This window comes from Medicago sativa, chromosome 8, assembly GCF_051527215.1.
Source record: "Medicago sativa cultivar Bolivia chromosome 8, Bolivia_mono, whole genome shotgun sequence".
NCBI classification, from domain to species: Eukaryota; Viridiplantae; Streptophyta; class Magnoliopsida; order Fabales; family Fabaceae; genus Medicago; species Medicago sativa.
Window position 1 is genome coordinate 77,140,420 of NC_140756.1, and position 13,391 is coordinate 77,153,810.

At 33.5% G+C, this 13,391-nt stretch overlaps 2 protein-coding genes across 2 annotated transcripts; both read left to right on the top strand.

Annotated features, from left to right (window-relative positions):
• The first annotated feature begins 763 nt into the window (after positions 1–763).
• Positions 764–5,223, top strand: LOC146901719 (uncharacterized). Its single transcript, XM_085732216.1, has 5 exons — positions 764–884; positions 1,071–1,138; positions 1,794–1,927; positions 2,530–2,970; positions 4,501–5,223. The coding sequence occupies exons 2-5, from the start codon at positions 1,112–1,114 to the stop codon at positions 4,913–4,915; spliced, it is 1,017 nt and encodes a 338-aa protein (XP_085588342.1). The 5' UTR covers positions 764–884; positions 1,071–1,111; the 3' UTR covers positions 4,916–5,223.
• A 4,727-nt stretch (positions 5,224–9,950) lies between these two features.
• Positions 9,951–13,267, top strand: LOC146901720 (uncharacterized). The gene has a single exon (XM_085732217.1). It carries the CDS (start codon positions 10,071–10,073, stop codon positions 13,002–13,004), a length of 2,934 nt encoding a protein of 977 aa, XP_085588343.1. The 5' UTR covers positions 9,951–10,070; the 3' UTR covers positions 13,005–13,267.
• Positions 13,268–13,391: the final 124 nt, after the last annotated feature.

A 13,391-nucleotide genomic window follows, 5' to 3' on the forward strand; every position in this document is an offset into this window, starting at 1 on the left:
ACATTTCAATTGTTAAGCCTAAAAATTCATATGCAAGTGGACCAAAAGACGAAATTGAAATGAAAAAAAAGAAAGAGATAAAAGACCAACTTATTACTTGAAATTAAGTTAAGAGACTAAAAGTATAATTTTACATATCTTTCTTACACTATAAATGAAAGATAATTCATAATTTCTCTTTCCCATATAAAATTAATTACATTTATTAGTTTATGTGAGATGGTTAAAATTACATTGTATAATTTGAGACGAGCGAAGTATTTTTATTAGTGGTTAGAATTTCATCTTTTAATATGAATAAATAAGAAATTAGGTTCGAATTCTTAACTCGAATTACAATATCCTTATCAAATGAGTTACGTTTGGACGAACAAATATTTACTTTCTACACAAGTGTGGATGCGTATTATTGATATTATTAATTAAATAAAAAAAATTGGTTACATAATACTCCCTCCGTTTCAAAATGAGTGTCGCTTTAGCCAATTGCACACAGATTAAGAAATGAAATGAAATAATCATTAAACATAACACTTTTACTAAACTGCCCTTACTTTATAAGAAAAAGACAAACTTAAAGTTGCATTGAAAATTGTGTGTGTGAGAGAAAAGTTTGAGTATTTATTGAGGGTAAAGTTGGAAGTAAAAAATTAAAGTTGTATTGGAAATGTAAAGTGACATTCATTTTGAAACAAATTTGTTTTGACTAAAGTGACACTCATTTTGAAACTGAGGGAGTATTAATTTGGATTTAACTTATCTATTTAATTAATTAAAGAAGAGTATACGAGAAGATAAACCATATATTCATCCATCGTCTTCCTCAATTCAACATTTTCGTTTTCGCAGCTCTCGAAACTGGAAGGACCGTGTTTCAATACACGGTACGCTATTCATTCTTTGTTCTCATTGAGCTACTTCTTCTATTTCGTTTGTTTAACCTCTTTCATTCAAACTTGGAATCTCGTTTTGTGATTCTCTTCGTAATATTCGTTTTCAATTGCGTGACATTGGTTTTACTTGTAAGATAATTTTTCTCTAACTCCTATATTTTGGTGTTTGTTGAATAGGTCTTATGTAGAGTGAATAGTTTCGTGGTTAAAGACATACAATGGTTTTTGTTTCTCATCAACTGCAGGTAACATATACAAGGATGTTTTACATTTTATCTGATTTGAAATTATCATATTCGATTGTTTTTACAATGATTTATTATGTTATCACCGCGATCATGTTTTAACATGCTACCCGTAGATTTAGCTCAGGTTCGAATTTTCAGGACTTTGTCTGGTTCAATTGGGGCCGCTAGTGGACGGTGGAATTGATCCTCCCGATTAGTTGGTCCCTGAACCGAAACTGCGTTTTTAGAAAAAGTAATGAGTGTCAACGACTCAATGGGAGTTGTTTCGCATTCATTATCAATGGTTGATGATAATTATTTGCATTATTACATGCCGACTAAATTGTTAAGATAAATTTCCATTGTAGTATGATGCTCTCAAAGTGTGCTTTCAATGCTATTTGAGTATGATATTACCTAGAGTCTTGGTAATGTTTTCTGGTGGCATTTGTTGAACTGTAATATGTAAATTGAATATTAGGAGCACTAGAGTAGTCAATAGTTATTATTTATATAAGATTTTATTTGAGAGTTGATGCTATATAAATATCGTGGCATTTAAGTTTAAAAAGATATTCGTTGATTTTTAGTAGGTGTTGTGTCCTGCAAATCTGGACATGTATAGGGTATTTGAATTATGAGCTTTATGGATGCTTTCTTTTCTTTTCTCCAGGGATTGAATGTGACATTTTCATCGAGGAATTTGCCATGGAACAAAAGGCTGAAGTTGAAGCAATGTTTAACAAAACATCACTTGATTGGAAGAGCTGACTGGCATCACATGTTAAAGCAGACTACTTGTCTAAGGTGAAAATGTTATAATGTTTCTGTGGCGGTGGGAATTATATACGGTCTGTTGTGTCTAGGGCTTTAGATACTAGTTTTTGTAACTATGGTTAGAACAAGTTAGTTCATAAAAAAGTTTAGAACAAGTTAGTTCATAAAAAAGTTTAGAACAAGTTAGGTCATAAAAAAAAGTTTATAACAAGTTAATGCAATGATGGAAGCACCTTGCAATATGATGGATCTATGATAAGATTTGGTAAAATCAAATTGAAGTGAAACTCTAAAGAGCCTCTCTGAAATAAAAACTAAAAAACTTACAAGTCTTGATTAATCAATTATATTTATATTACCCATCATCAAAAGTATTTGTTGTAGAATTGAAATTTCATTTATGCAAGAAAAACAAAGTTGTGCATGTACATATTCTTTCACCAAAGTTGCGTATATATGTTTTATTTTTTCATATATACTGTTGCACCAAATCACTGACATTTATTTTGTTTCAATGCTTTTAGATTTCAATTGTAGTATTCATTTTATGTCATATGCATATTTTACACGATGACATGAAAAGGTAAATGATCCTGTATTTATGCATCGTATAAAGGATTTATTGTTTCCAGTGTAGGGCCTCCTCACATTTGTGGATCCAAGTTTAGGCCTATGACGATTACCGGCTTCAAAGGCAGTGACCGGAATGATGATTCAGTAACCAGAGATAATGAGTTGAAGGTCTGCAAGACCTCAGTTAGAGTAGAAGAGAAGGGGGGAGTTAACTTAAAATCTCCAAAGACCCATAATGTTCCACTTTCTAGTGCCTCTGATGCTAATGAGAGTCTTGCAGCATCATCCGGTGTTCATAAACTTTTCAAAAAATGGCTGACAATCTTGTGCTCACCACCATCAAATCAAGGAGTGGAGGAAATTTTGGGAGAACCACCCCCAGGGGGTCTATCGGAAAATTCACAAGGGATGCAACGGACTGAAAAAAGTCAGACTTTGAAGGTGGTGTGGTCTACTTTTCAGGCCCTGGATGCAACAATAAAGATTCCTCTATTAATATTGTGAGTAAGACGGTTTATCCATTTCTGCATATTATATATGCTATCTTGTTCACCTTACATAACTTATGTTCACTATACCTAGGTGGGAAAGAATATGTGTATTCATTCCTTATTGTAGCATATGCATATTATGTTATTGAGGTATTCAAGTTAATATCCATCTGCTAGTCACATGTTTGTTTTCATCAGTTTTCAACTTGGTTTTCTTTGTTGAAAAACTTTTTTCGATATCAGAGTTTCCCAAGAAAATAGCCTAAAAAGACCAATCTATTGGATTTCTTTGCGTTCATTTTTAATAGGCTTAATAGCAGTTTTGGCCCCCTATGTTTACAGAAGTTGCGATTTTGGCCCCCTAACTAAAATAATTCGATTTTGGCCCCCTATGTTTTGCCCCCTTTGCACTTTTGGCCCCCTAGGCCAATTTTGACCAAGTCAATGCTGACGTGGCGCCACATGTGTAATTTTTTTTATTTTTTGAATTAAAAAATTTTAAAAAATAAAAAAAGTATTTTTTATTTTTTTAATAATTATAAAAATAATAAAAAACAAAAAAAATTACACACATGGCGCCGCGTCAGCATTGACTTGGTCAAAATTGGCCTAGGGGGCCAAAAGTGCAAAGGGGGCAAAACATAGGGGGCCAAAATCGAATTATTTTAGTTAGGGGGCCAAAATCGCAACTTCTTGAAACATAGGGGGCCAAAACTGCTATTAAGCCTTTTTAATATCTAGCTAATGCATGCCTTTTTTTTTTTTACATGGAATTGTGGTTTTTTTGTTAAACAAATTAAAGATTTTATCACTCATGCTTAAACGAGTCCCGGAGCTCCTTTAGGCTCTATTTGGGAGTTTTGAGGGGAGGGGATGGCTTGTAAAAAAGGAAGGAATAAGTGTAAAGAATGGAGAGTTTTGGGAGGGGAGGGATTTGGGGGTTTAGTTTTCTTCATAATACAAAAACCCCCCTAATTTAGGGGAACTAATAAATTGTATTGGAGGAGGAGTTTGGAGGGTTTTGGGTGAATTTCCCAAATCCAATCTTGTTATATTACTTTCAGAATTAAAAATACATTAATTATAAGTGTTAATCGATCATTCTCTACAAAAACACTATCTCAAAATTTTTGAATTATTTCCCTATTTTTTCCTCTAATCTCATCCCTTCAAAGCCCTCCCCTCCCTTCCCCTCCAAACTCCCAAACAGAACTTTAGAGTCTGGATCAATAGTTTTATCAAGTTTTACAGAAATCCTCTGTAATTTCTGTTTGAATTTGAACAACTTTATGTTGTAATAAGTTGTTCCAAAATTCCAGCCTATAAAAAAAAAATGCTCTTTTGAGTACATAGAAATTTTAAGAAAGCATGTGGAACCCTATCATCGTCAGTGTATTCTACGCCGTATGCAACCACTTTTTGAAGTTCTGTTATGCTTATTTTGTTTTTAAATAATTTCAACAAGACAACAACATACATCTGACAAGAATGCTTTATGTTTTTTTTTCCGGCCTCTTCTAATTCCACATTTATCTGCAGTGCTCCTTTCTTCCTTGCTGTTCATACAATTTATGGTCCTGAAGTTTCCAAGGAGTTAACTCCGTTATGGGTTATGGGGCCATTCATTGTGGCTCTCTACATCAAGATGGTGCAGTTGCTGTGTGCACTTTATGTCTACAGCTTCAAGCAGACTGTGAAAGTAATCAAGAGTTTACCCTCATTCTGCAAATTATCTCACAACTATGTTTTTTACGGCAAGCTCAACGAAGATATTAAAGCTCATATTTTGCAGCCTATATTGAACATAAAAAATGCAGATTATAAACAGCTGACAATAAAATTGTTGAAAGTATTGGCAGAATGGATCGGAGAGAAGTATCTTGATTTTGTGGAATCAATATGGCCTTATTATTGTCGAACAATTAGATTTTTAAAGAGATCCAATCTTATATAAATTTGAAAATACTTTTGAGGTTAAGTATACGGGGAGGGTTAAAATAGCGAAAATTGGAAGAAGGGGGGGTTCCTTGAATTGGATTTTGAGGCCAATCACATTTTATGTTAGGTGTCTCTTGAACTAGTTAATGGTCACAAACAACTCAGAATGTAAGAAGTTCCCCATTTCTGTTATATTGAAATCATTTTTTGGTCATAGATTAGACTGCAACTGTATTGATTGGCAAGTACAAGGTTGTGTATTACATTGATTCTATTATTGTATATACAATGTAATAATATTGGAGGCTGGCATCCATTATATTCTACCGATCTCCCCCACCACTCTTTTCTTGTATTATTATGTAGCATCTTTGGCATAGATATGGGATGGGAGTATGCGTTGTTAGTTGTTACCCACTGGATTGTTCTTTCTAAAGATGACTTCTCAGGGAACATTTTCATGTTGAGGGGATTCTACGTCTCAACATGTAGAATGATCTGAAGTAAATAACTCATGTTTTCCTGGCAAGAACTTTCCAAAAAAGATTAAACCGTAATTGGATTTTACAATTTCTTATTTGATTATAAAAATAAATTAAAACTCAAATGTATAGGATTAGGACGTATGAAGTGAGTACATAATTGCCTTCCTACTTATCCAGCTTTTCTGGTGAAATAAACAAGCTTCAAGATGAAGTGTGCTGTCAAAACTCCTGTATAATATACATCGTAAAATCCAACATAGTCAACAACACCCTATATAAAAAATCAAAGGGGATCACAACAGAAACATTAGTCAAAACATTAGTCAATGCTGAGGCAAGATGTGCCTTTGTTGTATAGTATGTGCCTATGTTATTAATAACACTAACCCAATTCTTCTCGCATTCCTGTCTCAAAAGTTGTTTTCTCTCCAATTAGAATTAGCTTCAAGATTATTTTAAGTTTCATTTTCAACGATCCACCGCAGAATCTTAATCTCTTGAATATTATTATAAGAAATTTTTTGAGGGAATTTATTATAAGAAATATCTTGTTGTTTCCTGATGTTATTTTAATTATTTTATACGCGGTATCTCAATAATGTACCTTCTCCTTCAATAAATAATGTACCTTCTCCCTTGGCTGCATCTCTTGTAATTGTCTAAAAATTTACATCTATTATTAGTCTTTTTTTTTTTTTTTTTGGTTTAATTCCAGGGTAGTTAATACTTAATATTCCTGTGACATTATTCATTTGGAAAGTACTATACTTCAACTCAGATTAGGTAGCCTTGAAAAGAAATAGAAAATACAGATTAGGTTGGAGACTTTGTAGACTACTGAAAGCGAAAAATTCCTTCTTACAAACCCATTTTGAAGTCCGAATTCTGCTCTTTACCCAAATGGTTTTGCTCACTCCCAAAGTAAAAGTCCAAAATGAATACACTAGCGCATGTTAAGTTGCGTAGGGGCATTTTGGACTTTTACTTTAGGAGTGAGCAAAACTATTTGGGTAAAGAGCAGAATTCTTGAAGTCCCTCCTAGCTGCCTCCATGCCTATAATATTGCGGGGAACAGGGGGTGACATAAAGACCAAAAAGACAAACCGTGATTTTTTTTTTTGTCAATTAATCGCGTGGTTAGAAATCTTGCGTATGTGTATTGTCTTTATCAATTGACTTAAGCTTACGAGAACACAAATTGTGATTTCTAATCTTCAATTGTATTAATTATTTTTTATTCCTTCTTCAAAAAAAAGTATTTTTTATTCAAATATTTCTAATTACTTTACAACATTTTGTTTTATAACTCTTTAAAAAAATATTTGGTTTTATAACTATCAACTAATATTTTGAGCTTTTAAAACCTTTTTTTTTTTAATATTATGACGAGATAGATGAATTAGTCATTTCTTCTTAATGATAAACTTCAAAAAATCATATTATTTGTTAACAAATTTAATCTACTATTTATTTTTATTTTCATGATTTTGTTTATACGTCTTATATTTTGAGAGGGAATAGAAGTTACTGGAATATGATTTTTATTTGAGTAAATTACATTCTCTTCCTTAAGAGAAGTATGGATTACACTTTTTTTTTTCTTTCTCTCTTATGTTATAATATACACTCTGCTCCCTTGACAATAAAATCCTAAATAAATTATACTCCATTCAGTCATAAACAAAGCACACAATTCCTTTGTGCGTTGATTCTATTTTGTTGAAGTTTATGTAAACTAGATAGGGATGGCAATTGGACCCAGGCCAGGCCCGACGGGCACCCGCAAAAAATACCCACAATGGGTAGGGTAAAACTCCGCATTTATAGGTATGGGCTTGGGTTCGGGTAATTACCCGAAAATTTAGATGGGTATGGGTGCTGGTAAGGGCACTATACTACCCAGCCCCGCAACCCGCATATACATATTTATATAATATAATAAATATTTAATTTATTTTTGGTGTTACAATTATTTAATTTATTTAGCTATTTAAATATAAACCTAAACCTAAACCTAAAAACTAATATGATAATCATTTCATTTGTGCATTCATAAGCTCACGAGCTACAAATTTATGATTTAAATCAATTTGATGTTTATTTTAGCATGCAATTTTTTATATGTATTTTAAATTTTTTTTTAATTTTTGAGGAATATTTTGGATGTTTTTTTATTTGGCTAAATACTACGATTTTTACTATTTTATGAGTTGCTTTAAAAATATTTGGATCATAGTTTTATTTCAATTGTAATATTTTTTATTGTCTTTTTATAATTAAAGTGCGGGTAATGGGTACGGGTATGGGCACTTAGGTGCCCATAGGGTATGGGGAAGGGTACTAAAGTTGTTATCTACGATGGAACGGGCTCGGGTACGGGAATTTTTTACAAACGCGGGTATGGGGAAAGGTACTATAGTACCCTACCCATTGGGTACCCATTGCCATCCCTAAAACTAGACATATAATTGATAATAATTTGAAGCATAATGACAATTAATTTTGTATAAAAAATGAAAAATTCTTTATAGACCTAATTTACATTTATATTTTTGAATTAAAGAATTATTTTTATCTAAAAAAACTATTAAATTATTAATTTAAAAGGTCAAAGATCTATTTTTTTTACTTTTAAATTATATGTTTCGAGCTAATAAGTTAAACCAAGCTGTTCTTGAACTTCAACCATGACGAATTTTAGCTGAAAAATGTTGATATCAAACTCAAGTAGAGTTTTTGGGCAGGATACATTCTGATTGAGTTCCACGGAAGAGTGAAATGGAATCTTATCTTCACCCTTTATTTTTTTTAACATAGGGTGGAACACAATCCCACATGGTTGAACACCATAATGACTTTAGTCATATTGGAATGGATCACCCACCGGAGCAAGTCGTGTTCACTGAAATGAGGACAAACATAGCCACGCTGATTTAGTGCAATGTACACCCCCAAAGGGCAGTTTCTACAGTGTCATAAGTGGACATTGACACATTGTCCCATGTAGGTTGCTTATGCTTGAATCATGGGGAACTAATAAGGGTATAAAGCTACTACTGAAAGCTATGTAATGAGCAGATAAGATATACTATGAGGCACTTTGTCTTCATGTATTTTGGCTTCTATATGCATATCAAGAATCTTAATAAACTATTTGATCTTGAACTTGATTAATTAGGGTGATGCAACATATTTGAATGTGTAATACATTATACACGACCAAACCTCACATGGTTGACTTCAATATTCAACACTACATTTGACTAAAGCTAATGTGGTTGTTTTCTTTTCTATGTTTTCTTCTCTTATTTAATATCCAACAAGTAGGTTGTTTTGGTTGAGAAAAACAATTGTCTTAATTACTTAACCCTCTTAAATTAATTTGATAGTAGAAAATACATATACGGAGATTCTACACATATGGAAGATGACGAGGGACACACCTAACATTGTCCTACTCTTCAAAGATAAGCTCAAGGGAAAATGTAAAAATAGAAAGCCTAAACGTGTAAAAGTTTTATATGCTCATTCATTTTTTTCCTAACTATCATTATGAAAACTCACTCCCACTTTCTCATATATCATCATGCATGCTTGAAATATAACGGCGCTTGGTTTCTCTTTGTGGTAACCTCAAGAATATTTATCAAATCCAGCAGATAGTGACGCAAGCATGTGCACCGTGCACGTATCTTATATGAATTTAAATTGCGTCCCGTGCGTCTGTATGTAGTCAATCATATCCTATGAAGCACAAACACTCTTTAGGTTAGGCGTGTCAGACAAGTGTCGTGTCCGACACCGACACATATAATTACACTGAATTGTGTGATTTTCTCAAATTATTAATGCTGATAGCGTGTCAGTGTCCATGTCGTGTCTGGTGTCCGTGTCCGTGCTTCATATATCATATATAAATCATCTGATCAAGATCGAACAATTAAACTTTCAATGTAGATTTTGATATTTATTTTTTTTAATTTTAAAATATTAAACTTAAAATCTAGACGTATGATCCAGATGTGGCCGACTACATACTTTCACATAGTTGTGACCGCACGCAACCCAAATCCTCATACATACTTGAATACTTTGAGGAAATCCTAGTATTTGGATATTCCAATGATGTGTTCGTACCAATTTAGTTGAAAAAACTTCAAGTTAAAATGACAGGTACTCTTGTAAAGTCAAATCACACTTAAACTTTGTTTTTGGTAATCTTAATCATTTCTAAAAGCTATACTATGAATTTGTATAGAGGCAGTGTGAACAAAAGTTAAAAGGTAACGAAAGTAGCCCACTTGTGTCACCATTTTTCTCAAGCACGAGCTTTTGTCTTTCTTCTTAGCTTCTACCTAAACAAGTAAGTGTGTAAAATCCTCAAATATATTGGTAAAACTAAAAAGGTAGTAGAAAGGTATATATATTTTTTTATCATTCATTTCATTTCACCACATACACATTCCATTATAGATCCGTACCATTGTCAACTTTATTTATTAAAAAATTGAGTAGGCAGGGTTGCTCCAGTAGAACTATATAAAGCCTCATATAACTTCAACCTGTGTCATTGTCTTCCTTTATTCTCCTATTCTTCATTTACTTTGTTTTTTATGCTACTAAAACTTGATCCTTATTTTTAGAGCATATCTTTTGAATCATTTCACCTTGTACCTATACCTCATAATGAAACAAATATATTCCTATTGGTTGTACAATTTTCTTCTGTTATTGACCATACTTAATACTTCTTTTGTTGCAACACTAAGTAATGATGCTGATGCAACAGACCTTAACTTGCTTCTCAGGATTAAATCAGAATTGGTTGATCCATTAGGAGCCATGAGCAACTGGTCTCCAACAACTCATGTATGCAACTGGAATGGAATAACATGTGATGTTAATCAGAAACATGTTATAGGTTTGAATCTCTATGATTCAGGAATATCAGGTTCCATTTCAGTTGAGTTAAGTAATCTCATTTCTCTTCAAACACTTGATTTATCTTCAAATTCACTTAATGGTTCCATACCTTCAGAGCTAGGTAAACTTCAAAATCTAAGAACACTTCAACTATACTCAAATTATCTCTCTGGTAACATTCCCAAAGAGATAGGTAATTTGAACAAGTTGCAAGTTCTTAGAATAGGAGACAACTTTTTGACAGGTGGCATTCCACCTAGCATCATCAACTTGAAAGAGTTGACAGTGTTAGGTGTAGGTTACTGCCACTTAAATGGAACCATACCAGTTGGAATTGGTAAATTGAAGAATCTTGCATCACTTGATTTACAAATGAATAGTTTTAGTGGCCATATACCTGAAGAGATACAAGGCTGTGAAAACCTTCAAAATTTTGCAGCATCAAACAACATGCTTGAAGGAAACATTCCTTCCTCTATAGGGTCCCTTAAATCATTGAAAATTATTAACCTTGCCAATAACTCTCTATCTGGACCGATTCCGGCATCGTTGAGTTATCTTTCTAACTTGACATACCTGAATTTGCTTGGAAACAAACTAAATGGTGAAATTCCATATGAGCTTAATAGTTTGATCCAATTGCAGAAGCTAGACTTGTCTGGAAACAACTTTTCTGGATCAATACCTCTCCTTAATGTCAAATTGAAGAGTCTTGAAACTCTAGTTCTTTCTGATAATGCTTTGACAGGTACCATTCCAAGAAGTTTCTGTTTCAAAGGTTCAAAGCTTCAACAACTTTTCTTGGCTAGAAATATTCTATCTGGAAAATTTCCCTTGGAGTTACTCAGCTGTTCCTCAATACAACAGTTGGATCTTTCTGGTAATAGCTTTGAAGGTGAAATTCCATCTACCATAGACAAGCTTCAGAACCTCACAGATCTTGTACTCAACAACAACACCTTTGTTGGATCACTGCCTCGTGAAATTGGAAATATTAGTACTTTGGAAGGTCTTTTCCTATTTGGAAATTCTTTAACAGGTGAAATTCCAGTGGAGATTGGAAAGCTGAAAAATTTGAACACAATTTACCTCTATGATAACCAAATGTCTGGATTCATACCAAGAGAGTTAACAAACTGCACAAGTTTAAGAGAAATCGATTTCTTTGGAAATCATTTTACAGGCCACATTCCTGAGACGATAGGGAAGCTGAAAAACTTGGTACTTCTTCATTTGAGGCAAAATGATTTTCATGGTCCAATCCCTCCAAGTTTAGGGTACTGCAAAAGTCTTCAGATATTGGCCTTAGCCGATAACAAACTTTCAGGTTCAATTCCACACACATTCAGTTACCTTTCAGAACTTTTTAAGATTACCCTTTACAACAACTCCTTTGAAGGACCTATCCCTCACTCACTTTCTTCTCTCAAAAATCTCAAAATCATAAATTTTTCACACAACAAGTTCAGTGGAAGTTTTTTTCCTCTAACTGCTTCAAATTCTCTCACTCTTCTTGATTTGACTAACAACAGTTTCTCAGGTCCTATCCCTTCTAATCTAGCCAATTCCAGAAACCTTCATCGTCTCCGGCTGGCATACAATAATCTCACAGGAACCATTCCTTCTGAATTTGGCCAGCTTAATGATCTAGACTTTTTTGATTTATCACATAACAGTTTAACAGGAGAAGTTCCACCTCAACTCTCAAACTCGCGGAAAATAGAACACATTTTGCTAAGTAACAACAGATTGAGTGGCGAAATACCTCGGTGGTTGGGAAATTTCCAACAACTTGGTGAGTTAGATCTCTCAAACAATAACTTCAGTGGCAAGGTACCTGCTGAAATTGGTAACTGCTCAAACTTACTTAAGCTTTCTCTCCATCACAACAATTTGTCTGGTGAAATTCCTCAAGAGATTGGGAACCTCATTTCTCTTAATGTCTTCAACATTCAAAGCAATAGTCTCTCCGGCATAATTCCTTCAACAATTCATCAATGCAAGAAGCTCTATGAGCTAAGGCTCTCACAAAATTTCTTGACAGGTACTATACCAGTTGAGCTAGGAGGGCTTGACGAGTTACAAGTGATATTGGATTTGAGTAAAAATCTCTTCGCTGGTGAGATTCCTTCATCTTTAGGAAACCTAATGAAGCTAGAAAGATTAAACCTATCTTCCAATCAACTTCAAGGAAAAATTCCTACTTCACTTGGTAAACTTACAAGCCTGCATGTGTTGAATCTCTCAAATAACCATCTTGAAGGCCAAATTCCTTCTACCTTTTCAGGGTTTCCAAGAAGCTCTTTCTTGAACAACAGTCGGTTATGTGGCCCGCCGTTAGTATCTTGCTCAGGATCAACATCAGAAGGGAAAATGCAGCTATCAAACACACAAGTTGCAGTTATAATTGTGGCTATTGTGTTTACTTCAACTGTGATATGCTTAGTTATGTTGTATATAATGCTTAGAATCTGGTGCAACTGGAGAAAAGTTTCCATATCAAATGCAGATGGAGGTGCTGTTGCTACGAAGAAAGAGGAAAGTAGATGGGGTTGCCAAGATCATAAGACAAGGAATGGAGAGTATTGGAATATGAATTCATTTGGATTCATTCCTTCACCAGATAAGAATAATTCAGTAACAACAACTTGCTTCTTTAATCTCAAAATGGAAGCCATGGAAAATGCAAATATATAAAATGTTTTTTTTCTTCTTAAGATTGGTTTCTTAGCTTTAAGGAGCAATTACATTGGCACATCATACAATGCTGACTTCAATTAATATAAATAGCTGTTAAATTCAAAAGTATCATGCATGCCCTACCACATTTTTGGGAATAGGATTGTTATCTAATTAGTTTTTTTTTTCCTGGTGTTAAGAGGCTATACCACCATTATTTGTAAATGAAAAGGGGCTATACTTATAGTTAAATAAAACCTCTAGTACATTATTGACCTTAATTATTATCTGGTAAAAGGAAATATCTCTCTAGGAAGATGTGACTAGTTGTTTTCCCTCCTTTTTTGTAAATTGGTATCACTGACGTGCAAACTAATCCCTCCAGGTACTGTCAAGCACATTAAA